Source organism: Chrysemys picta, chromosome 2 (assembly GCF_011386835.1).
Source record: "Chrysemys picta bellii isolate R12L10 chromosome 2, ASM1138683v2, whole genome shotgun sequence".
Lineage (NCBI taxonomy): Eukaryota > Metazoa > Chordata > Testudines > Emydidae > Chrysemys > Chrysemys picta.
In genome coordinates, this window is record NC_088792.1 from 247,186,828 (window position 1) to 247,214,121 (window position 27,294).

At 40.8% G+C, this 27,294-nt stretch overlaps 1 protein-coding gene and 1 long non-coding RNA gene across 5 annotated transcripts in view; both read right to left on the minus strand.

Annotated features, from left to right (window-relative positions):
* Positions 1 to 526: 526 nt before the first annotated feature.
* Positions 527 to 27,294, minus strand: part of TRIQK (triple QxxK/R motif containing) — an 81,361-nt gene continuing 54,593 nt past the window's right edge. For all 4 annotated transcript variants that reach the window (XM_042845125.2, XM_065585903.1, XM_065585904.1 and 1 more), the window contains one exon: positions 527 to 3,306. In XM_042845125.2, coding sequence (XP_042701059.1) covers positions 3,193 to 3,306 — 114 coding nt within the window. In that variant the 3' untranslated portion in view covers positions 527 to 3,192. The remainder of the gene's footprint in view (positions 3,307 to 27,294) is intronic.
* LOC135981766 (uncharacterized) lies at positions 6,585 to 27,287 on the minus strand. The gene is made up of 2 exons (XR_010598925.1): positions 12,761 to 27,287; positions 6,585 to 9,189 (listed from the first exon to the last, which is right to left on the minus strand). It is a non-coding gene; the product is annotated as an uncharacterized LOC135981766 (long non-coding RNA).

Sequence of the window (27,294 nt, forward strand, 5' to 3'; positions counted from 1 at the left end):
GGCATGGACAGACAAGCCTAAACCAGCTGGAGCTGCTCTGAGTCAGTGCATCTCCTAAGCAGCTTCTGCTGGCTAGGAGCCTGGGCCGGAGTTTAAAGATGCACTCCATAAGCAGCGAGCTGCAGCAATACTGGAGCCTGCTCTATCCCCAGAGTTGAACTTCCTCATTTTGTAGCTGCCCCATGGAGTTGAGTCAAGTTCAAGGTGGTAGCAAGCCATATAGAATTACTATTACAGTATTTTCTATCCGTTTAATATGATCAGGACCAAAACAGAGCATTTCCATTTGTAAAATGTACTGTATTTGAAGAGACTAGAACAGAAGTGAAGCTCTCTGTTACATTTTCAACATTTAAACCAGGGATAGGAATCAGTTGCTTTGCTCCAAAATTTATAAACTGTGCATTCTTTGGTAGTACTGCTCAAACTTGTATATTGTGTTATCTAAGCTAATTTAATGTTCTTTCAAATGTACGTTTCATAGCAGTGCAACAGATCCAACATTAATAAGCGCTTTCAAAAAGTACAAAGTTTAAAAATTCATTTTATTATTAAAATAGTCCATGAGCTACAGTTACAAAGACAAATGACCTAAAAAATTATGGGATTGGTTCTGATCTCAGATATATACATAGGTATCGTCATTAGAGAAAGAGAGAGAGAGAGAGAGAGAGAGACAGTGAGTGCACACCTAGCATGCATTTGAGGTGCTAAAAGCAACTTCACTTAAAGATATCAGGAATGGATACCTGCTGTGCTCCAAAAGGTATACTGGGAGACATAATCACAGGCCAGATTTTGCTCTCACAGTAGTGTGAGTAATTAGGAGTAAGCAGGAGTAATTTCACTGAAGTCAAAGGAGTTTGTGAAAAGAGGTGTAAGCAAGACCCAACTCAGGCCCTACGTTTAATGCATTTGTTTTTATAAATTAAAAAATAAAACATGCGGGTAGTTTGACTAAAGCTGGGACATCTGCTATTAACAACCCCCTGTCTGTAACTAATGGACTGAAAGCACAAGTGCAATATTTTCCATGTATTTGCTGCAATATTCTCCATATATTCCCATGTGCACTGGGCATGATTCTCCTCAGATGTTCTAAGCAATAGGCAACTCTCTAGTTACATGTGACTTAGTTATGTCTGTCACCTGAATGAAAAATAGCCAAATGCAAAATGCAGCACTTGAGAACATAATGGAGATTTGTGATACTTTCTAGTCTAGGGGTCTTGTGGTCCATAAACCAATATATAAATTTCATTCATCCACAGATGTAGTTTGGTTTTTACTTGTGACTCACACAATATGGGAAATGTTCTTGTTCTAATAACTTCAAGTTACTATTTTAAGTTAGAAATATTCTTCTTTTCATTTAACTGTTTCAGAACACAATATATATGGCAATATAAAATACTTAGCACTTCTATTGCATGTCTCATACAAAGCGTTGTACAAACATTAGCTACATAATCCTTACAGCATCCTGTGAGTTAGTGGAAAATGGAAATTGCTCGTGCAAAATGAAAGAGGACTGCAGCATTTTGAGACATGTGGTATGGCACTCAGTGAAGTGAAAGGCATGTCACATCCAAAATGCCAGCTTGTGATTGCCTTTCACTACACTGAAAGGAATGCCACATGTCATAAAAGGCTTCACTCCGAGTGCTATATGTTGCTACACATTGGTGGCATATATAATATTACTGGACTACAAGTACTAAGAATGTATGATTTGGGGGATTTGGTGACTTGAAAAGTCACAATTTAGAGAACGAGAAATAAGTATAATATTTGCTTTTCATACATATGTTGGAGATGCTGGTGTATTCTGCATTTCTAGATGAAATGTGTCCTGTATTACACAAACCGAATAAAAAGTGTATCCTTAGAGACTCATAGGGTATATAGGCATCAATACTGTATGGTCTAAAAATTAGCCATATTGATCTAAATTCCTGAACCAGGTTTTAAGTGGTGATAATGGGGCTGTGGGCCAATTTAAAATAAACATAGTCTTATATACTACACTATTAGTTATGTTTTGGTTTCTCTTTGCCTCCAAAATCCTCATGTCAAATCTAAGTCTAACTTGGACACTTCCAAAAATAGTTACTAAACAAAGGGAACTCAGTGGTTTATCCCTTAGTTATAAGACTGTTATATAAGAGAAATTAGGGTTAATTTGCCAACAGAGTTTCTAACAGTTCTCGGGGAGTCAAGACTCTTCCAGTTTTGGGGAGTATGCATGAAAAAGATTTGTTAGCTGGTACAACCCCTTACATTAGTTTGATGGGAAAAAGATAGTATAACTGGAACACAATTTTTTACCACATCCTCCTAATGAGAGAAGCAAGTTGCTATTGCAATTAGCAGGAACAGTATAATTAAAATAGAATTTCATCTTTATATCAATAATAGAGCAGTATACTAATTAAAATCAACATCAACTGAACTTTCTACATATATCAGTTCACTCAGCCCAAAAGGCAAGGAACTCTGTTTCAGAGGCATATGTTAATAATGTTCGAGCTTCTGTCATCCAGGTGCCATTTCTGACAGAGCACATGTGCACTGAGCAGTTGGCAAGGAATGAAAAAAGATTACTGTAGATACATGTGCATATAGAATCTAGGATATAAAATAGGCCCTACAGGAAGTGGGAGACTGTTTCTAAAAAGAGAAATTACCTATGACTTCCTCCATGTGTGAAGAGTGAGAGAGTGCAAGACTGAGGGTGGTGCAGATGTCCTGGAAATACAAATCAGTAAAGCAACGTTTATTTGGGGACTTGTTTTTTCTTTTGTATTTTAAAAAAGGAAACCTAATTTCACTATTGGGAAGTTTGGATTCATGGATTTACATTAGGACAGACTACCCAGAAGTCAGTATCTACCCTTTTCAATACCAGCACCAATATGCAAAAAACTGTCTTTTGGCATCAGAGTTCTCAGCCTGAGAAACAAATAATGTAAACAATTCATTTAATTCATAATAGTACAGCTTTTGTTTTAACTTAAGCAGCTTGCGTTGCATGAGTCTTCTTTGCCTGTTCTGCAGATATGAATTTTAAGAGCGATTGAGATATTGCATAGTATTATTATGCATTAGAACTGTGTGTTCCCAAGCAGTGTTGTTCAAGGTAGTTGCTTTTCCTGAAGAGAATCTGATGATAGGATAGATACATTGCATCTGCTAGTTTTCATTTGGATCCAGATCAAGGTCAACTTCACTTGATAGATTAAGATAAAAGAAAGCGTAGAAAGCCAACAGCAATACCAGTATAGCTGCAAGGACAAGGGCAACTTCCTGTACAAACGAGAGAAAAATTTTCAAAACGATAAAATGTTACACACGGTATCATCATTTCAGATAGATCAGGAACAAATGTTACCTTCCATCTGTATCAAGCCTGCAGAAGTTAAGTTTTCATCAGACTATATAGTTCACACAACCAAGTGTCTTTTTAGTTAACACTTCTTTCTGCCACCATTTCAGCATGTTATGGAAAAATTGTACTTAATGAGATGATCCATTTTTGGTGGCCAGACATATCCTTTTTGGCAATCAACACAGACAACGTTCATAAAAGAATTTGTAGGTTTCAATGCAAATTTGAGCAATGAATTTGGATTGTGTTTGGCTATTTTTGCATTTTCTAGAAATATGATCACTTTTTTCATAGAGATGTAGATTCCTAGGCCAGAAGGCACCATTGTGATTATCTAATCAGACATCCTGTATAACACACACTGCTAGGGTGACCAGATGAGGGGAAGAAAATATCGGGACACATGGTGGGGAGGGGCCCGCCGGCAGAGCAAAAAAAAAGGCTGAGTCCTGACGGCTGAGCAAAAAAACCCACAGTGACGGCGGATATCGGGACAGACACCGAAATATCGGGACGTCTGGTCACCCTACACACCACAGAACTTCCCCAAAATAATTCACAGAACATATCTTTTAGAAAAGCATCCAATTTTAAAAATTGTCAGTGGTGGAGAATCCACCATGACCCTGGTAAGTTGTCCCAAAGGTTAGTTACCCTCAATGTTAAAAAAAAGTTACACTTAATATTGCCAGTCTGAATTTCTCTAGCTTCAGTTTCCAGCCATTAGATTGTGTTATACCTTTCTCTGATAGACCGAAGAGCCCATTATTAAATATTTATTCCCCATGTAGATATCAACAGACCGTAATCAAGTCATCCCTTAACCTTCTCCTCCGTAAGCTAAACAGATTGAGCTCCTTAAGTCTATCACTAGAAGTATGTTTTCTAATCCTTTAATCGTTCTCCTGGCTCTTCTCTGAATCTTCTCCAATTTATCAACACCCTTCTTGAATTGTGTGCATCTAAACTGGACACAGTATTCCAGTAGGGGTCGCACCACTGCCAAATACAGAGGTAAAATAACCTCTCTGGTTCTAGTTGAGATTCCCGTTTATGCATTCAAGGGACCTCGTTAGCTCTTTTGTCCACAGCATCACACCACAGTTAATATCAATGAAAAATGCTACTCCTACCTCCCAACCTAGCAGAAAACAATCTGCCATGGTACCAATCTGCAAAATCCCTCAGTGCAGGACAAAACCGTTCCATGATCTTCACTTCAATAATGCACCAGAGTTTGCATTTGCATTTAACTCCCTCTCTCCTTCTGTAGCTGCCTTAATTATAATAAATGAATCCTCTACAGTGTACTTGATTTATAGTAGGCTTCAGAATTCAAGAAATGCTTTTGTAGTAAATGCCACAGGGCTGTCTGTTATCATATCCTCTTTTTCTTAGGGCTACTTAACTTAGGCTCCCAAATGTATTAAACTGTAGTATAACTATCCTCCTTATAACAATACTTCTTTACAACACAAAATGCTTGACTTCCAAAGACAATGTTCTATTAAAAAACAATATTTTCAGTTCACTGGAGAGGCATACTCTTCTATGTTATACAGTGTTTACTACCATTTTCATAGGCAGTGAAATATGGAGTATGACTTCGAATACTGCACTGTTATACGGCCACAATAAATGGAAATTGTCACTTCCACTGGTGACCAGGGTGATTACACGTTACCTCACTGCCTATTGTCGTGATTTATTTTTAAATCATGTACAGGGGGCCCTCAATAAAAACAGCTGAACTCTGTTAAAACAAATACTCACCACTCCCACCAAAAATAAACCAAAAACGTGGTCCAATGGTCCATCTATAAATCATTTGCATCAAACCACCCATCCAGATACATAAACAGATAGGAGGAGAAAAGAGGAGCTAAGTAGGTGTGTAGTAATATGAAAAGGAAAGACTGATGGCAGGGTTTGAAAACAGCCAGAGAGGGGGTCAGATAGACATTGTCAGCAAGAAAGATCCATAGATAGGGCCACAGTGGGAAGGAAACTATAGTAGGAGCTATCAAACCTGAGTACTGACCTCAGCCTTCTTATTAGGGCATGGTCTACTAAAAAATTAGGTTGGTATAACTATGTCACTCAGAAAAAACACACTCTCTGAGCAGTTTAGTTCATCTGACTTAAGTCCCCGAGTAGACACTACTTCTTCTGTTGACATAGCTACTACCTCTCAGGAAAATGGATTACCTCCCACGGGTGTAGTGTCTACACTGCACTGCTGTAGCATTTTAAGTGTAGAATAGCCATACCTCATTGTGTCCCCAAACCTGAAGGAGTTAAAATTTTTACTAGCTCCAACGTTTTAAAATCAGGCCCATGATCTGGCATTCTTCTCCATTTGCATTTGCACTTTCATTTGCATTTACATGAATGCATTTTATATTTGATCAGAATGTTGGATCAATAATTCAAACAAATGTCACCTAATAAACTTTGAAATATTACTGCTTATTTGGCTTATGCTCTGTATGAATCTTTGTTCTATGAGAACCCTTTGGTTTATGTTCTACAGGGATGGCGATTTAATTTTTAGGTTGTTTGCAGTATTGTTGTAGCGGTATTGGTCTCAGGATATTAAAGGGACAAGGTGGGTGAGGTAATATCTTTTATAGGACCAACTTCTGTTGGTGAAAGAGACAAGCCTTTGAACTTACACAGAGCTCTCCTTCACCAACAGAAGTTGGTCCAATAAAAGACATTACCTCACTTACCTTGTTGCTCTAATTTATAAGTGATTTTTATTCTTCTAAACAAATGTTTAAATTGTTTGTATAAATTTGCTTAGGGCATTTGTTATAGGCTGTAACTAGAATTTCCTATTAGAATTATACAATAATTTGAACCTTATCTCATTTTATATGATTTGATTAAAAAAAGAATTACATCTAATTTACTAACATATTAAACGAACGTGATTTTTGCTTTGTTGCAGTTGCAACACTTTCAGTATCTCAAAAGGGCATGGCAGCATCAGACAGGTTTCATTTATTTTCTTGTATCCACAGCTGTGCTCCCAGACCCATCTGGCCACACAGCTACTAATTTTAAGAGGATGTAATGAACAAGTGACACACAACTGCAAATTCCATCTGCTCAGAAGAGTGGACAACAATACCATACAATGCAGCCACCATTTACACTGACACAGAGAGCAGTATTAATTTTTTCCCTCTCATTTGGATGTTAGGCTTTCCACTTTATCACAAGCGAACCTTTCTTCTTCTCCACCTCCTCTCTCCACAATCGCCCTTAGAAAATTGTGTGCTGTACGTAAAAAACTTGTTGGCAATGTTTTATAATGAGGAAGCATTTCCTAGTGATTATAAGAAGAAACTGGGAGTTAGAAGATCTCAATTCTATTTCCAAATTATCTAATGATTTGTATTACTTTAGGAATTTATGTTTCTCTACACCTTAGTTTTGCCATCTGTAAATTGGGGATAATACTGATACTTTCCTCAATCACCGGAGTATTAGGAAGGAGGTGGGAGACCTAATGTTTGTTAAGCATTAAGAGATCTTAGTACTGAACAGACTTAGAGAAATGACACTAATGTATTAAAATTCTAGGCTTAAGAATTATACAAGAACCTCAACTTTGAGTTATTGAGAAACGCAGTGGAACAAAAAAAACTCATGCTATGGTTGCAAATATTTGAGTAACAAATTTTGTCAGGTAACAAACTGATCTAACAGAATGAATGATACAGTGTTCACAATTAGGCATGCAGTCTAGTATGTCTATGGTTGCAGGGATTCGATTTTTAAAAATAATTTTAACAGATAAAATTGATGTTTTTTTAGCATTTTTCCAATTTTTATTTACTTAAATTTTCACAGTTGTGCAAAAATTATAGGTTTAAACATTTTTTCCTATTTTTATCAATTTAAATTTTCTCAGTTGTGGCAATTAATGGGGGTGTCAGACAACTGCGGATCAGCCAATAATTATTTAATGAGATTCAAAAAGTTAAAGCTTTATAACCATTAAAACACAAAATTATCAACATCACACATCAAAATATACAAAGTAAATATCCTTAAATCAATCTCTAAGTTCTCAAGCAACATTTTTCTTTCTTTGCCTGTGTGTAAATTATGATTATCATCAAAGGTAATATTTTTGTTGGTTTGTGTGCACATGGTGAAATTGACATTTACCAATAAAAATTGAATCCTTCCAAGCCTAAATATGTTTTAGAACCGTGTCTAATTTATAAACTTTCAAATAGAAACCCTGCAATGAAAATCATACCAAAAACACTACAAAACTGCTATATTTTCTTTGCAACACGAGTAAATGTTGTCATTTTAATTTTTATATATATCATATCCGCCTTTACAATTTGTGAGCCATATATAAAGGCAACGCCTTAAAACAAATCTAGCTCCCTACTACTGGTAACTTTGGATCGCTCTTCTGTAAAAGTTATTTTACTCAGAGTATTTCACTCTGAATAATTAATTCTTATGGAAAAAGAGGTACAGATATTAACTAAAAATGATCAGCAGTTTTTTCTCACCATAGTACAGAATTTAAGAGACTAATATCCCTGCTATAGAATTCTGAAGTATGGTTAAACAAGTCTTTAGAAGGAATATAAATCTCTATAGAGTTTTGAGAATTGTTTCTGTAGAATCCTACTGATTTCATCTCTATTAAGTTCTGTAGGACTTTTCCATAAAGGAAACATACTTAGTTATGGTATATAATAAATCTGACTCTCCTCTCATTTATGCCAATTTTACATCATTGTAACTCACTACAACTGACTACAATGATTTACACCAGCCTAAGTCTCTGATCCTTCAAACTACTCGACAGGGATAGACCCCTACGCCAGCACAAAGCTCCACTGAAGTCAGTCGGGCTCTGAGGCCTACGCATACTGAGCAGTTTGCAGAGTTGGGGCCTAACCAAGGAAGAAAAATACCAATTTTGGACACGAGACAAACTCCCATACTGTACATAGAGAACTACAGTATTCACAGGAAAAAAGCATTCAGATGTATTTATTTTAAATCCTCACAGTCCATAAGTATAAATCTCTGAACTGATATCACTTTGAAACTCAATGTGACTGAATATAACAGGTGTGTGTCCCTCCAATTCTAAGCTACTTCTAGTTAGTTTAAACTCAAGCATGTTTGAAAAGGGGAGAAAATAAGGAAGTGACAGTGACACTGGGATTTCTTTTTTTGGGAACAAAACATGAAAACCTGTTGGTGACAAGATATCCCTAACATATCTTGGCAAACTGGATTAACTCAGAAGATTATGAACAGCATGAAATCAGAGGACACTCTTTGGTAAACTGCATCAAGAATGTCGTCATCTATTTGTATCCAACTAGCTCCAGATGAGACAGATTCTTGGTAGGGAGCTAGCTGTATAGGTAAATAATGAGGTAGCTATGTGGAAGAATGGATGGACAGTACATTTTCCCATATTCAGAAATTACTTTTTCCTTGGTTCCATCAATGTCCCCTTTATTTAATCAGCCATATTCTCTATTGACTTGTCCCTTGTGCCGTCATGTACATCTGAGCAAAGTGGGTATAAAATGCTACCATTCTGATTTGGTAGTATTTTTTACTTCCTTTGCACAGATGTAAATGGCTGCACAAGGGATTAGGTAGTGGAGAATCAGGCCCCTATTCCTATCCTCTCCAGTGTGTTTGTTATATTTATTAGTGACTATACTGAGGCACAGGCAGTGCAAAACATTACCCATATTTATTTTTTCATTTCTATTTTGGGCATCAAAGGCTAGAGTTGACTATAGAAAACATGTACATTGGCCAAACCGGACAGTCTCTACGCAAAAGAATTAATGGACACAAATCTGACATCAGGAATCAAAATACTCAAAAACCAGTGGGAGAACACTTTAACCTGTCTGGTCATTCAGTGACAGACCTGCGGGTGGCTATATTACAACAGAAAAACTTCAAAAACAGACTCCAAAGAGAGACTGGTGAGCTAGAATTGATATGCAAACTAGACACAATCAACTCCGGTTTGAATAAGGACTGGGAATGGCTGAGCCATTACAGACATTGACTATCTCCCCTTGTAAGTACTCTCACACTTATTATCAAACTGTCTGTACTCGGCTAGCTTGATTATCACTTCAAAAGTTTTTTTTCTCTTAATTAATTGGCCTCTCAGAGTTGGTAAGACAACTCCCACCTGTTTATGCTCTCTGTATGTGTGTATATATATCTCCTCAATATATGTTCCATTCTATATGCATCTGAAGAAGTGGGCTGTAGTCCACGAAAGCTTATGCTCTAATAAATTTGTTAGTCTCTAAGGTGCCACAAGTACTCCTGTTCTTCTTTTTGCGGATACAGACTAACACGGCTGTTACTCTGAAACCTGTCATTATGCAAGGCACTGCATTTAGCCGTATGGAATGGAAATCCATCAACCTCATGAAAAAACTCGTACAGATACAGACAGACATCATCTTCCTTTCCAAATGCAAGCAGATGGACATCATACCAAAAGGACTAAAGGTAAAAAATCCATTACAATCTACATATCACACAGACTATGCTGAGAGACTGTGTCACACACTCTCAAAGAAACTGCGAAACCACCTGATCAGCATCCTATACAGCAAACAGGGAAAGATTAAGAATGAGCTCTCAGAACTGGATACCCTCATAAGAAACCAACCTTCCACACAAACTTCCTCATGGATAGACTTTACAAAAACTAGACAAGCCATTTACAAGACAAACTTTGCCTCTCTACAAAGGAAAAAGGACACTAAACTATCTAAACTGCTACATGCCACAAGCAGCCACAACAGTAGTTCCCTTAACCCACCCAGCAATATTGTTAATCTTTCCAGCTATACTCTTAGCCCAGCAGAAGAGTCTGTCCTATCTCGGGGCCTCTCCTTTTGTCCCTCCAGACCCATGAATATGATACAGTTCTGCGGTGACCTAGAATCCTACTTTCGACGTCTCCGACTCAAAGAATATTTCCAACATACCTCTGAACAGCATACTAACCCACAGAATCCTCCCTACCAGCACTACAAAAAAAAGGATTCTGCATGGACTCCTCCGGACGGTCGAAACAACAGACTGGATTTCTACATAGATTGCTTCCGTCGACGTGCAAAGGCTGAAATTGTGGAAAAGCAACATCACTTGCCACATAACCTCAGCCATGCTGAACACAACGCCATCTACAGCCTCAGAAACAACCCTGACATCATAATCAAAAAGGCTGACAAAGGAGGTGCTGTCGTCATCATGAATAAATTGGAATATGACCAGGAGGCTGCTAGACAGCTCTCTAACACCACATTCTACAGGCCATTATCCTCTGATCCCACTGAGGATTACCTAAAGAAACTACACCATCTGCTAAAAAAACTCCCTGACAAAGCACAGGAACAAATCCGTACAGACACATGCCTAGAACCCCGACCAGGGGTATTCTATTTGCTACCCAAGATCCATAAACCTGGATATCCTGGACGCCCCATCATCTCAGGCATTGGCACCCTAACATCAGGCTTGTCTGGTTATGTAGACTCTGTCCTCAGACCCTACGCTACCAGCACTCCCAGCTATCTTCGAGATACCACTGACTTCCTGAGGAAACTACAATCCATCGGTGATCTTCCAGAAAACACCATCCTGGCCACTATGGACGTAGAAGCCCTCTACACCAATATTCCACACAAAGATGGACTACAAGCTATCAGGAACAGTATCCCTGATAATGTCACAGCTAACCTGGTGGCTGAACTTTGTGATTTTGTCCTCACCCACAACTATTTCACATTTGGGGACAATATATACCTTCAAGTCAGCGGCACTGCTATGGGTACCCGCATGGCCCCACAATATGCCAACATTTTTATGGCTGACTTAGAACAACACTTCCTTAGCTCTCGTCCCCTAACGCCCCTACTCTACTTGCGCTACATTGATGACATCTTCATCATCTGGACCCATGGAAAAGAAGCCCTTGAGGAATTTCACCATGATTTCAATAATTTCCATCCCACCATCAACCTCAGCCTAGATCAATCCACACAAGCAGTCCATTTCCTGGACACTACTGTGCTAATAAGCGATGGTCACATCAATACCACCCTATACCGGAAACCTACTGACCGCTACACTTACCTACATGCCTCCAGCTTCCATCCAGGACACACCACACGATCCATTGTCTACAGCCAAGCTCTAAGATATAACCGCATTTGCTCCAATCCCTCGGATAGAGACAAGCACCTACAAGATCTCTATCAAGCATTCTTAAAACTACAATACCCACCTGCTGAAGTGAAAAAACAGATTGACAGAGCCAGACGAGTACCCAGAAGTCACCTCCTACAAGACAGGCCCAACAAAGAAAATAACAGAACACCACTAGCTGTCACCTTCAGCCCCCAACTAAAACCTCTCCAGCGCATCATCAGAGATCTACAACCTATCCTGAAAGATGATCCTTTACTCTCACAGATCTTGGGAGACAGACCTGTCCTCGCTTACAGACAACCCCCCAACCTAAAGCAAATACTCACCAGCAACCACACATCACTGAACAAAACCACTAACCCAGGAACCTATCCTTGTAACAAACCCCGATGCCAACTCTGTCCACATATCTATTCAAGTGACATCATCATAGGACCTAATCACATCAGCCATACCATCAGGGGCTCGTTCACCTGCACATCTACCAATGTGATATATGCCATCATGTGCCAGCAATGCCCCTCTGCCATGTACATTGGCCAAACCGGACAGTCTCTACGCAAAAGAATTAATGGACACAAATCTGACATCAGGAATCAAAATACTCAAAAACCAGTGGAAGAACACTTTAACCTGTCTGGTCATTCAGTGACAGACCTGCGGGTGGCTATATTACAACAGAAAAACTTCAAAAACAGACTCCAAAGAGAGACTGGTGAGCTAGAATTGATATGCAAACTAGACACAATCAACTCCGGTTTGAATAAGGACTGGGAATGGCTGAGCCATTACAGACATTGACTATCTCCCCTTGTAAGTACTCTCACACTTATTATCAAACTGTCTGTACTCGGCTAGCTTGATTATCACTTCAAAAGTTTTTTTTCTCTTAATTAATTGGCCTCTCAGAGTTGGTAAGACAACTCCCACCTGTTTATGCTCTCTGTATGTGTGTATATATATCTCCTCAATATATGTTCCATTCTATATGCATCCGAAAAAGTGGGCTGTAGTCCACGAAAGCTTATGCTCTAATAAATTTGTTAGTCTCTAAGGTGCCACAAGTACTCCTGTTCTTCTTTTTGCGGATACAGACTAACACGGCTGTTACTCTGAAACCTATAGAAAACTTGCACATACTACAGAGGGTCATTTAAAGGAAATCTCAGGCATGTTATTATTTTTTTCCATGACCTTGCAGTCCCCTTACTGGTGGCTTAGCACAGCCATGCGGCGATACTGGATTAGTGACACATGGAAGAACTCAGTTTAACAACACAACATCTTTTTATTACTGGAAGAAGGTACAGAGGCATTTCTCCTGCTGTTGGTACAGCTTCTCTCTCTCTCCTTGATGCAGGAAACACTCACTGTTCAACTCCTCTGGGTTACCTCAGGAGACAGAGGTTCTTCTCATCTGGGAGGAGCAACATCCTTTGCCCCATGCACAGAACACTGACTCAGGAACGTACTATGAAAACACAATCTTCATGCCAAACTGCTGGCCTAATATATTAACAGCAATCCTTCACAAAAGAACCCTTTTTGTCATAAGGGGAGCTCAGGTGGTGGGTTCTACCAATTTCCTGGCAGCACAGTCAGTGTAGGTTTGGCACCATTGTTCCAAAGCTACTCCCTGTCCTGGCCAGTAGAGCCTGGCTGATACTTGCCTGTGAGATACTTGCCTAGGAGAGAAGGCCTTGAAAGCCAGAGGCTAAGCAATCAAGGGGAGCTAGCGAACAGGGGACCACAAACAGGGGACTTTGAGAGGGGGTTTGAGGGAGGGAGACATAATGTAATCGCTGTGGTTAGAAAGGGCCGCATCGTCAGTGCCAACACTGCTCCTGTCTCCTCCATCTGCGCCTGTATCCAGACTGACAACCTAACCATGGATACCTCTACCCAGATCCCGGTGTGGATTTGCAGAGACGGTGGCCTGCATTTCCCACTCACAGAAAGCCAGGCTGGGGGGGACCATCCAGTGTGAAAGGTGCCTGCTGGTGGACTCTCGCAGGAAGCAGGTGGGAGAGCTACAGGAGGAGGTGGCTAGGCTGAATTCCGTGCCCAGGAGGAATTCCTTGAGAGTATTCATATGGAGACATCCAAGGCTGAGGAAGCTATCCAGCTACAGAGAACTGCTGTCACACCACCAGGGGAGGAGGATATGGCTCTGTCACAGGGAGGACACTGGCTGCTGGTTACTTCAGGCAGCAGGCAGTGCTCCACTCCTACTCTCAATCCACCCACCATGGTGATGGAGAACCGTTATGCTGTCCTGGCAACGAGAAATGAGGAATCACCCCCGAAGGTGGAGGAGGAGAAGCCATGTACCCCCAAGGCTGGGAGGACTGCAGCCACCACTCCGAGGAGGAAACGTAGGGTAGTGGTGGTTGGTGACTCTCTTCTGAGGGGGACGCAAGCGCACCCATCTGTCGCCCTGACACAGCATCCTGGGAGGTATGCTGCCTGCCAGGGACCCATATCTAAGACGTTACGGAGGGATTGTCAAGGATCATCCGGCCCTCTGACTACTACCCCATGCTAGTCATCCATGTGGGCAGTAATGAAACTGCAAAGTATGACCATCTGCAGATCAGAAGGAGTTGGGAGCGCAGGTGGTGTTCTCTTCGATCCTTCTGGTCAAGGGTAGGGGCCCACGCAGACACAGATGCATCCTGGAGGTGAATGCCTGGCTGCAAGGATGGTGTCGCCAGGAGGGCTTCGGTTTTCTTGACCACGGAATGCTGTTCCAGGAAGAAGAACTTTTAAACAGAGAGGGGATCCACTTATAGAGAAACGGGAAGAGCATATTTGGATACAGACTGGCTAACATAGTAAGGAGGGCTTTACTAGGTTTGAAGGGGGCAGGTGATCAAAGCCCACAGGTAAGTCAAAAACATGGAGACCAGGGGAGAAAGGTTGGAATTTGGAGGGAGCATGGGCTGCTATAGTATGGATAAGGGAGAGACAAGACAGAACGGGGGCGGGGGGAATCAAATCAGTATCTTAGATGTCTGTATATCAATCCGAGAAGTATGGGGAATAAGCAGGAAGAACTTGAAATCCAGAAGACAAGGAGAGCTGGCTGTATTTTAAAGAAGCCTTATTGAGGTTGCAGGAACAAACCATCCTGATGTGCAGAAAGAATAGCAAATATGGCAGGCGACTAGCTTGGCTTAACAGAGAAATCTTCGGTGAGCTTAAACACAAAAAGGAAGCTTATAAAAAGTGGAAATTTGGACAGATGACTAGGGAGGAGTATAAAAATATTGCTTGAGCATGCAGGGGTGTAATCAGGAAGGCCAAAGCACAATTGTAGTTGCAGCTAGCAAGGGATGTGAAGAGCAACAAGAAGGGTTTCTACAGGTATGTTAGCAACAAGAAGAAGGTCAGAGAAAGTGTTGGACCCTTACTGAATGTGGGAGGCAACCTAGTGACAGATGATGTAGAAAAAGCTGAAGTACTCAATGCTGAAATACTCAGTGCTGAAGTACTCAATGCTTCCCAGACAAGGTCAGCTCCCAGACTGCTGCACTGGGCAGCACAGTATGGGGAGGAGATGAGCAGCTCTCAGTGGTGAAACAACAAGGTTAAGGACTATTTAGAAAAGCTGGACATGCACAAGTCCATGGGGCCGGATCTAATGCATCCAAGGGTGCTGAGGGAGTTGGCTGATGTGATTGCAGAGCCATTGGCCATTAACTTTGAAAATTCGTGGTGACTGGGAGAGGTCCTGGACGATTGGAATAAGACAAATATAGTGCCCATCTTTAAAAAAGGGAATCCAGGGAACTACAGATCAGTCAGCTTCACCTCAGTCCCTGGAAAAATCATGGAGCAGGTCCTCAAGGAATCCATTTTGAAGCACTTGGAGGAGAGGAAGGTGATCAGGAACAGTCAACATCACCTCAGTCCCTGGAAAAATCATGGAGCAGGTCCTCAAGGAATCCATTTTGAAGCACTTGGAGAAGAGGAAGGTGATCAGGAACAGTCAACATGGATTCACCAAGGGCAAGTCATGCTTGACGAACCTGATTGCCTTCTATAATGAGATAACTGGTTCTGTGGATATGGGGAAAGCGGTGGGCGGGATATACTTTGACTTTAGCAAAACTTTTGATACGGTCTCCCACAGTATTCTTGCCAGCAAGTTAAAAAAGTATGGATTGGATGAATAGGCTATAAGGTGAATAGAAAGCTGGCTAGATCATCGGGATCAACAGGTAGTGATCAACGACTTGATATCTAGTTGGCAGTCTATATCAAGTGGAGTGCTACAGGGGGCAGTCCTGGGGCCGGTTTTGTTCAACATCTTCATTAATGATCTGGATAATGGGATGGATTGCACCCTCAGCAAATTCGCAGATGACACTAAACTGGAGGGAGAAGTAGAACCCGTGGAGGGTAGAGATAGAGTGACTTAGACAAATTGGAGGATTGGGCCAAAAGAAATCTGATGAGGTTCAACAAGGACAAGTGCAGATTCCTGCACTTGGGATGGAAGAATCTCATGCACTTCTTCAGGCTGGGGACTGACTGGCTAAGAGGCAGTTTGGCAGAAAAGGACCTAGGGATTGCAGTGAACGAGAAGCTGGATATGAGTCAACAGTGTGCCCTTGTTGCCAAGAAGGTTAACGGCATATTGGGCTGCATTAGTAGGAGCACTGCCAGCAGATCGAGAGACGTGATCTCTCCCCTCTATTCGACATTGGTGAGGCCTCATCTGGAGTACTGTGTCCAGTTTTGGACCCCACGCTACAAGAAGGATGTGGAAAAATTGGAAAGAGTCCTGCGGAGGGCAACAAAAATGATTAGGGGGCTGGAGCACATGACTTATGAGGAGAGGCTGAGGGAACTGGGACTGTTTAGTCTCCAGAAGAGAAGAATGAGGGGGGATTTGATAGCTGCTTTCGACTACCTGAAAGGGGGTTCCAAAGAGGATGGATCTAGACTGTTCTCAGTGGTACCAGATGACAGAACAAGGAGCAATGGTCTCAAGTTGCAGTGGGGGAGGTCTAGGTTGGATATTAGGAAAAACTATTTCACTAGGAGGGTGATGAAGCACTGGAATGGGTTACCTAGGGAGGTGGTGGAATCTCCATCCTCAGAGGTTTTTAAGGCCCGGCTGGACAAAGCCCTGGCTGGGATGATTTAGTTGGGGTTGGCCCTGCTTTGAGCAGGGGGTTGAACTAGATGACCTCCTGAGGTCTCTTCCTACCCTAATCTTTTATAGTTCTATGAAATGCTAGTAAATAAACACAACTATGACATAGTTGGCATCACAGATCTGACTTGGTGGGATAATACTCATGACTAGAATATTGGTACAGAAGGGTACAACTTGCTCAGGAAGGACAGGCAGGGGAAAAAGGGAGGAGGTGTTGCCTTATATATTAGAAATTATACACTTGGACTGAGGTTGAGATGTAAATAGGAGACAGACTTGTTGAAATCTCTGACTAAGGTATAAAAGGGATAAAAAACATGGGTGATATCATGGTAGGGATCTACTACAGACCACCCAACCAGGAAGAAGAGGTTGATGCAGCTTTTTTTTAAACAACTAACAAAATCATCCAAACCACAGGACTTGGTGGTGAGGGGGGACTTCAACTACCCAGACATCTGTTGGGAAAATAACACAGCAATGCACACATTATCCAACAAGTTCTTGGAATGCATTGGAGACAATTTTTTTATTTCAGTTGGAGAAAGCTACTAGGAGAGAGGCTGTTCTAGATTTGATTTTGACAAATAGGGAGAAACTGGTTGAGAATTTGAAAGTGGAAGGCTGCTTGGGTGAAAGTGATCATGAAATGATAGAGTTCATGATTCTAAGGAATGATAAGAGGGAGAACAGCAAAATAAAGACAATGGATTTCAAGAAGGCAGACTTTAGCAAACTCAGGGAGTTTTGGGGTAAGATTCCATGGGAAGCAAGTCTAAGGAGAAAAACTATTGAAGACAGTTGGCAGATTTTCAAAGAGATATTATTAATGGCACAAGAGCAAACTATCCCACGGCATAGGAAAGACAGAAAGTATGGCAAGAAACCACCCTGATTTAACCAGGAGATTTTCAATGATCTAAAAATTAAAGAAGAGTCCTACAAAAAGTGGAAACTAGGTCAAATTACAAAGGATTAATACAAACAAATAACACAAGTATGTCAGGACAAAATTAGAAAGGCCACGGCACAAAATGGGATCAAACTAGGTAGACATAATGGGTAATAAGAAAACATTCTACAAATTCTTCCTCTAGAAGCAAGAGGAAGACCAAGGAGAGGGTAGGCCTGTTACTCAATGAGGGGAGGGAAACAATAACAGAAAATGTGGAAATGGCAGAGGTGGTTAATGGCTTCTTTGTTTCGGTTTTCACCAAGAAGGTTGGTGGTGATTGGATGCCTAACATACTGAATGCCAGTGAATATGAGGTAGGATTAGAGGCTAAAATAGGGAAAGAACATGTTAAAAATTACTTAGAGAAGTTAGATATCTTCAAGTCACCAGAGCCTTATGAAATGCATCCTATAATAGTCAAGGAGCTGACTGAGGAGATATCTGAGCCATTAGTGTCATAGAAGATGGGAGAGATTCCAGAAGACTGGAGAAGGGCAACTACAGGGCCCATCTATAAAAAGGGAAATAAGGACAACCTGGGGAATTACAGACCAGTCAGCTTAACTTCTGTACCCAGAAAGATAATGGAGCAAATAATTAAGCAATCAATTTGCAAACATCTAGAAGATAATAAGGTGATAAGAAACAGTCAGCATGGATTTGTCAAGAACAAATTGTGTCAAACCAACCTGAAAGCTTTCTTTGACAGGGTAACAAGCCTTGTGGATGGGGGGAAGCACTTGACATGGTATATCTTGACTTTAGTAAAGCTTTTGATACTCTCTCACATGACCTTCTCATAAACAAACTAGGAAAGTGTAACTTAGATGAAGCTACTATAAAGTGGGTGCATAACTGGTTGGAAAACCGTTCCTAGAGAGTAGCTATCAGTGGTTCACAGTCATGCTGGAAGGGCATAACAAGTAGGGTCCCACAGGGATCAGTTCTGGGTCTAATTCTGTTCAATATCTTCATCAATGATTTTGATAATGGCATATAGAGATAATGGCATAGAGAAACTTATAAACTTTGCAGATGATACCAAGAGGGGAGGGATTGCAAGTGCTTTGGAGGATATAATTATAATTCAAAATCATCTGGACAAACTGGAGAAATGGTCTGAAGTAAATAGGATGAAATTCAATAAGGATAAATGCAAAGTACTCCACTTAGGAAGGAAGAACTAGTTGCACACATACAAAATGGGAAATGACTGCCTAGGAAAGAGTACTGTGGAAAGGACATCCGGTGGTCATAGTGGACCACAAGCTAAATATGAGTCAACAGTGTAACACTGTTGCAAAAAAAGTGAACATAATTCAGGGATGTATTAGCAGGAGTGTTGCAAGCAAGACATAAGAAGTATTTCTTCCGCTCTACTCCATGCTGATTAGTCCTCAACTGGAATATTGTGTCCAGTTCTGGGCACCACATTTCAGGAAAGATGTGGACAAATTGGAGAAAGTCCAGAGAAGAGCAACAAAAATGATTAAAGGTCTAGAAAACATCACCTATGAGGGAAGGCTGAAAAAATTGGGTTTGTTTAATCTGGAGAAGAGAAGACTGAGGGGACATGATAACAGTTTTCAAGTACATAAAAGGTTGTAACAAGGAGAAGGGGAAAAAATTGTTCTTCTTAACCTCTGAGGATAGGACAAGAAGCAATGGGCTTAAATTGCAGCTAGGGAGGTTTATGTTGGACATTAGGAAAAAATTCCTAATTGTGAGGGTGGTTAAGCACTGGAAAAATTGCCTAGGGAGGTTGTGGAATCTCCATCACTGGAGATTTTTAAGAGCAGTTTAGACAAACACCTGTCAGGGATGGTCTAGATAATACTTAGTCCTGCCATGAGTGCAGGAGACTGGACTAGATGACCTCTCGAGGTCCCTTCCAGTCCTATAATTCTATAATGGTCTTCATTTGATACTGGCTGCTGTCGGAAGACATGATACTTGGCTAGCTAGACCATTGTTCTCACCCAGTATGGCCTCTCTTATGTTCACCAGTTTCAGGCGAGTTTGTACTCAGCAAGGCTCAGTTGTGGTTCTGCTGCTGCAGCTACTCTGCTATTTATACTTGTGCTAATTCAATGAGAGCTAGTGCAAGTATGTGCACATGAGCAGGGGAATCACACCCCTAGCTCATAATATAGATGTAGTCTCAGAGTTATGTTCTCAGACAGGGGTCCTTCCCATCTGGGAGGTGCCATATCCTTTAGGTACTGCCTGAGGATGTGCCACACACCCAGACCGAGCCAGAACAATGACTATATTACAATATTTGATCATATTTTTTAAAAGGACAAAATACTGCACACTCAAAACAAGTATGGTCACCCTGGTTCAACTAAATTTTGATATTTATAAGTCCTTAGTTGCCACTCTGACATTATCAACATGGATAAAATTGCTCATTGAGGAAATTATAAAGTACTAAATGGGAATGACTGAAAGAAACTTTGTTACTTTAAATCCTGCATTAAAATGAAAAACAATCAGAATTTGACAAGACAAGCTAATTAGTAAGCTAGCTCTGAAATGTACAGCACCTTCAGGGCAGTTGATTCAAAAAGGTTTCATGTAATTTCCAGGGGTTTTTTTCTTCATTTTTTTCAAACAAACCTTGTAATCTCTTTGGGTGAAATGCAGCCCTGCTGGAACTCCACTCACTTCCCTGGTTATGAGGAGACGATTGTTTCACTGTTGATTTGTCCTCTTCTCTCCCTTCTCCTCACATTCTATCTTCTTTCTTTGTTTATATCTACTTATTGTCTCACCTTACATGTTTAGACTGCAAGCTCTTTGGGGCGGGTACTGTCTATTATATGTCTGTACAGAGTATAGTGTAATGAGGTATTGTTGCTTGATAGGGGCCTCTAGGCACTACTGCAGTACATCTTAATACATTAATTAAATAATAATTACAACAACTGCAGTTATGCCTGGGATGGATTTGCCCTTATAATACTTCTGTTATCTACAAGTTAGCAATTTGCAAGTGTCAATAGATTTTTAGAAGGGAGGATTACTGCACCACATGTTGAAGTCACTATGGCTAAATAAAATCCTTGGAAAATACACCTAAGTATGTTTTTTTCACAGATTTGGCAACAAGACTGGATACTGCCAGGATTATTTATTATGTTGTCTCCAGACTATTTGCTACCATTGCAATTACCTCCGAATTTTGTACGTCAGCTACTTTTCAAACACATATTACGGGCTTGATCTGACCCTTACTGAAGTTAATCGCAAGTCCCATTGATTTTAATGGTACACTATCCAGGTCTGTATTCTTTAAAGAAAATAAAGCCATACCCTTAGCACATATGAACCCTGTTGCTTATTACAGTTCACCAACAAAAACTTTGTTAATGCAGAGTTAAATCTGTGTTGTGGTGTCTTGTGGCCTGCCAGCACCTCAAACTCAGCTACTCAATCCACTGCGGGAATGAAAACTTAAGCCTCTGAAAACCAAGAAATACACAGTTAAAGTACATGTCATCCCTGCAAGGTAACCTTAACTCTGACCGTGGGAGCTGGCAACAGTTAGTGGGAATAGTTGACTAAGGAAGGTGCCATAATAAGTAGACAGAGTTCAACTACTTCGTATCTCCAAAGTTATCCAGAAAAGAAGATGGAGCTATCTGGGACATGTTCAGAATGAAGCCAGAGCATTTGACATGGTAACCATGCTATCAGACAGCTGAAGAACACAGAGAAGATGCTGAGAGGGAAAACGTCTGTGCTTTAAAAATGCAGAGAACATACAAAGCAGCTCAGGATAGACAGGGACTCAGATTTATCTACATGCACTCCAATTTCATTCACTGTGCTAGATGTAGCTGTATTGAAAGGTTCAGAGATTAGGTGGAGCAGTTTAGAAGAGCTGTCACTGTGACATGACGACAGTAATTTGGTGAAGGGGCTGTGATATTTAGCAAGACTGGGTGGTTTGTATGGAATTGGCTCCATGTTTGTGTAGACATCGTTTCTTTGCTATGTCTGACCTAAGCCCAAGTTTTGCTTTAGCAAAGAGAAGATATTATACCTTGCCCTACAGTGTTTATTGTGCTGTTCCCTAACTGTTCTGCAGCATTTGCAAGGGATTCTAGAATGTGTGTTATGGGCATACTGGGGCATCACTCCACGAAGGCAGAGCTAAGGTTGCATTGCAGGGATGGCATATTGCAAGGATTGCAGGTACCTTAACTGTTTTCAAAAGCTTAAGTTTGCTTTCCTTAACTCTTCACTTCCTGCTTTTCAGAGGTTTGAGTGTAGCTGAATCTGATGGTCTGATTCAGCTACACTGAAGGGCACGAGGCACTACTGGGCAACCTTAACTCTGCATTAACCAAGTGTTTTCTCATTGTATTTCCTAATTTTTTGAACAGAAAAAGAGATGTTATTTGTAGGAGATAGTATTACATTAAGAAGGTATAGTTATCAACATGGTATGCAGGTGGAACTGAGGACAGATTAAAGATACCATATGGTATGTATGTGGGGTCTTTCGCCTTCCTGTGTGTTTCATTACAGTCAAAAGGTGATAATGCTTGTGCTATGACATTTTTTTGAGTGTGGAGGTGCTGACAGGATAGGGAGAGAAAACAGACGTTTTCACAATATTTATAATTATTATTCATGTAGTTTATAGTAACTTTAAGCACATGAGAGGAGACTTCTCACCCTCTCCTTATCCCACCATCCCCCATGGCATACACCCATTCCAGAGCATATAACTGCCCTGCCGGCATTTGCAAATCCCCCTCCCCTGCCCATCTCTGTATCTGCAGCTACAGCTGACTGTTAGCAAGCTCAGAGGAGGACATTCAGGGCATCTTCACTACCGTTTTACAGCAGTGCCGATGCGCTATGTAGACGAGAGAGCACTCTTCTGTCTACGTAATTACTCCACCAAAACGAGAGGCAGAAACTATGTCGGCAGGAGATCATCTCCAGCTAACATAGTGTGGTGTAGACACTGCTTTAAGTTAAGGTAATTTACGTCGCTTAGAGGGGTGGTTTTTTCACCCCCCCGAGTGACGTAAGTTACATCAACTTAAGCGGTAGTGTAGACAAGTCCTCAAAAAGGTGTGAAATGGTCCATTCATCTCAATGAGATGTCCCCAATGAATGAGAACACACCACGAAAATGAATGCAGCCTAAAAAGGGCTCAGAGAGGTAAGAGCTGCTCTGTTCATCTCAGTGGGTGTTCTCACTCCATCACATTTGTGGGTCTGTACCAAGCACTAAGCAATCCTGTTCTCTGCTCCTCATCCTGGTCTCAGGATTGTCTTTGGTGCATGCTCTGGTCATGCCGCTTCTCAGCTCCCAACTATGATCTCAGTGCTGTGTACTGTACCGTGCACCAAACATTCCTCTCCTCATCCCAATCTCTGTATTGTATGCCTGTTCCATGCACTGAGCATACTTGTTCTCAGTTCCCAACTATGATCTACTACAAAGAAGGGCAACAAAAACGATTAAGGTTATGGAACATGGAGAGAGATTAAAAAGACGAGGACTTTGCAGCTAGGAAAGGAGACGATAAGTGGGGGGTACAACAGAGGTCTATAAAATCATGAATGGCGTGGGGAAAGTGAATAAGAAAGTGTTATTTACTCCTTCGTATAACACAAGAACCAGGGGTCACCAATGAAATTAATTGGCAGTAGGTTTAAAATGAACAAAAGGAAGTACTTCTTCACAAAACACAGTCAACCTGTGAAACTCGTTGCCAGGGGATTTGTGAAGGCCAAAACTGGGTTCAAAAAAAGAATTACGTAAGTTCATGGAGGATAGGTCTATCAGTGGTTATTAGCCAAGATGGTCAGGAATGCAAACTCATGCTCTGGGTGTCCCTAGCCTCTGACTGCCAAAAGCTAGGAGTTTATTACAGGGGATGGATTACTTGATGATTACCTGTTCCGTTCATTCCCTCTGAAGAACCTGGCACTGGCCGCTGTCAGAAGACAGGATACTGGGCTAGATGGATTACTGGTCAGACCTAGTATGGCTGTTCTAATGTTCTTATGATCTCAATGCTGTGTACTGTGCCATACACTGAATATGCCCATTCCACTCCTCACTGAACGTTCTTGTTCCCCTCCTAGTCTCAGCACTATGGGGCCATATTTTGAAAGAGGGACAGAAATAGTGATGGGGGCAGGAGGGGATATTTGCAGGGGGAGAGCTGAAATGCTCCGCAAATCCCTCACTGCATGCTCTGATCGCCCTTCTCTCCTCCCCACACTCTCCTGCACTGCTCTGACCTCCCTCTTTCCCTAGTAGCAGCAACAACCAGTGAAGGGGGAGCTTTGAGCCCCTTCCCCACTGCTGGAGGCAGCATGGAGAAGGAGGGAAGTTCTGGGTTTCTTACCCTGATTAGGGGACAGTGGAGGGAAGGGAAGCCTCTGAGCAACCTCCATCTCCCTTCCCTGTTCAAGTCTAGCACTGTTGCCCAACTTACCCTCCCCCCATGATTCTACTCTGTCAGCACTTCTGAGCAGCCAGCGAGCAAAGGTCCCTTTGAGGATGAGCCTTTATTCACTGAGGGATCACAGAAAAACTACATTTTTTGGAAATCCAGTGCAGCATCAAAACTCTAGTCACTGAACTGGGCTTTAAAAAAAAACACAGTATTTGGATGATCCTTTACACTAATAAGAGTCATTGTCTAAAGGTGTGCTGCACAACTCTAAGCTGGCAAAGGGCCAGAGCACCACCCTGCATCCTTCCAGTCTCCATATCCCCTGCATTGCTCCCACGCCCCCACATTTGCCTTCACTGTTCTGACCCCCTATAGCCTCTGGCTCTGCACCAAAAAAAATATGAGAAGCTGTAAATGTTACGAGCAGTTGATGTTGGGGGGCGGGGAGGCTGTGTATCAGGAACCCTTGATCAAACAACTCAGCATCTTGCTTTTCTTTTGATCCCACTTAGTTCCATTCTGTGGAAGCAGATGAAGATTATGAATCATGAATACATTACCCTAACCACTTACATTCTTTCATCTTCTCTTTATTTAATACCTATTTCCTTGATAATATTTTTAAAGTACAATCAGAGTCTGAATGTGAATTTTAGAGCATATCTCATTCAAATATTACTCTTCAACTAGAAATTTTGGTTCCAGGGCAAAACTTTCCTGCAGAATGCAGTCAGAGATCAAGGACACACACATAACACATTCTCTAAAAGCCGCTAATGGTAGGGCTCAAATTCACATTGCCGGGTGCAGCTCAGGTTCAGTCACCACAGCATGCAACCCAGTTACTGTGACAACAGGCCGCCTACCACCTTCTGGCTTCAACCGAGCCCTAGCCTTGCTGCAGACATGCATTTCACTCTTGGGTACATCAGTTTGGCATGCACTGAACTGTAGTTACAAACTTTATTCTTAATAATTTTTTCAATGTGGCTTCCCCAGAGGGGCAGTGGGTCCCATACATTAGCTAAAATAAATCCTCAGTGACTGAGATCAGTTTGGGGAGAACCAGAGCCAGAGTTTGAACCCCAGGTGCAAAAATAGTTAGATAAACCAGATCATTTTTTGGGGTGGGGGAGCCTCTTACTCAAATGACCACAAACTTAGACCACTAACACTACCCCCAGCACCCTCCTAAGACACAGCAAATTTAAAGACAATCTAACTAAGCATGCAGATTTTGAGAACTTACAATAGTCATCCCTTAAACAGCAACACTCAACCTTAACTTTAGCAGAGGGAGAAACATGTTGTTACATAAAATTCTCTCTTATTTTCCTCAGTCACTAACATTTGTACTTAAGATTCTCTGTATCTTTATTCTTCTCAGTTTTGTGTACTTTTCAAGTAAGAATTATGCAATACAAGAAAAAAGTGAGTGATATAGTTTCTGAGAACACGGGTACACAATATTCTCGCTTGCAAAAGATATTTAGCAAAATCTCCAAAAACACTAACTGAGAGGGATTTAAAAAAAAAAATTAAATGGGAGCTGAATATACAATAAAAATGACCAGGTGGAACATCACTTTTAAAAGGTCACATCACAGAATTTAAAAAATAAGAATAAATTGTAATAAGGCTATGTCTACACTACAGCCTATGTTAGCAAAACTTATGTCGCTCAGGGGTGTGAATATTCCACCCCCTGAGCGACATAAATTACACCGACATAAGCGTTTGTGTGCACAGCACTACGTCGCTGGGAGAAACTCTCCCGATGACATAGCTTATACCGCTCGCGGAGGTGGATTTTTTTTTCATGCGAATGGGAGAGGTCTTTCCCATAGGCGTAGAGTGTCTCCACCAGATGTGCTGCAGTAACGCAGCTGTATCGGTACAGTTGCACTGCTGCAGCGCTGTATGTATAGATATACCCTAAGAAGAAAGGAAAAAACACAGAACTCCAAAGGTTAGTAATCTATCTTTTAAACAAAAAGGGCAATCTACTTTTTCTCATTAAAAACTGACACACAGCACTAACTGAGGAGATTATGTTGTGAAAACATACTGCATCGCATGGCAGTGCTTGATCGAGATCAGCAATCAGGAGCAAAAGGAAAGTACGGTTTCATGATTATAATAGCAAATTCTGGATGACAACCAAATACATCATCTGGCAGCTCAACAGCTGTTACAGCTTGGTAGTAATACCTTGGCATTTGCTATAAACTATAACTTGAAAAAATTGATTTCTCATCTGCCAGAAACAAGAACAAGTTCTCCTTTTAACATTTCTGAGTTTCTTTCAATAGAATAGTTAGATTTTCAAGCCATTTTTATTCTGCATGTTTCTCATCATGGCTGCCAAGTTAATTTCATATTATTTTATTTTGATTCAAAAATAAATTTGGGGGATAAATATTGGATGTGACTTAAATAAACGACATGCTTAGCCAAATTCCATCATAATATCATGGCGAATAGTACGGAATAGTTGTCCTTCATGTTAATATTTATTGCCTTGACCATTTAGTCATAATTATACTTCAGACTCACTTGAAAACAGGAAGTTTCCAAGCAGTTTGAAGTTCAGGAACCTTCTTGCTGTTTTGTTGGTAGTGAAGGAAATCATTTTTCATGTTGGAGTCAAAGTGGATGGATGTAGCCACATAATATATTATACTTATTAATGATGAGACTATCCCAGTATTTGTTTTTAAACAGCTCCTGGATATAACATACTAGAAGAAGGCAGGAATTCATGGCTATTTTGCATAACTATATAAAACCATTAAAGCATTTTTATTTATAGAGTACCTGTATAAAAAATCCTGTTTTTAAACATATAATATTTCACTGGCACTGTTAAATAAAAGTATGCTTCTTATCAAGAATGTGGAACATTTAAAGTCCATTAGAGTTTCAGTTATTCCAGTTATTTGAAGGTTCAAAACAATCCCTCATAAATATTTTAGATTCTGGCATTCCACTTAAGTCTTGAAGTGTCAAACAATATCTCTCAAAAATCAATATTCACACAGTACATCTATGGGGAAAAGAAACTCAACATGGTGTAAGCTATCAAATAGATATCTAC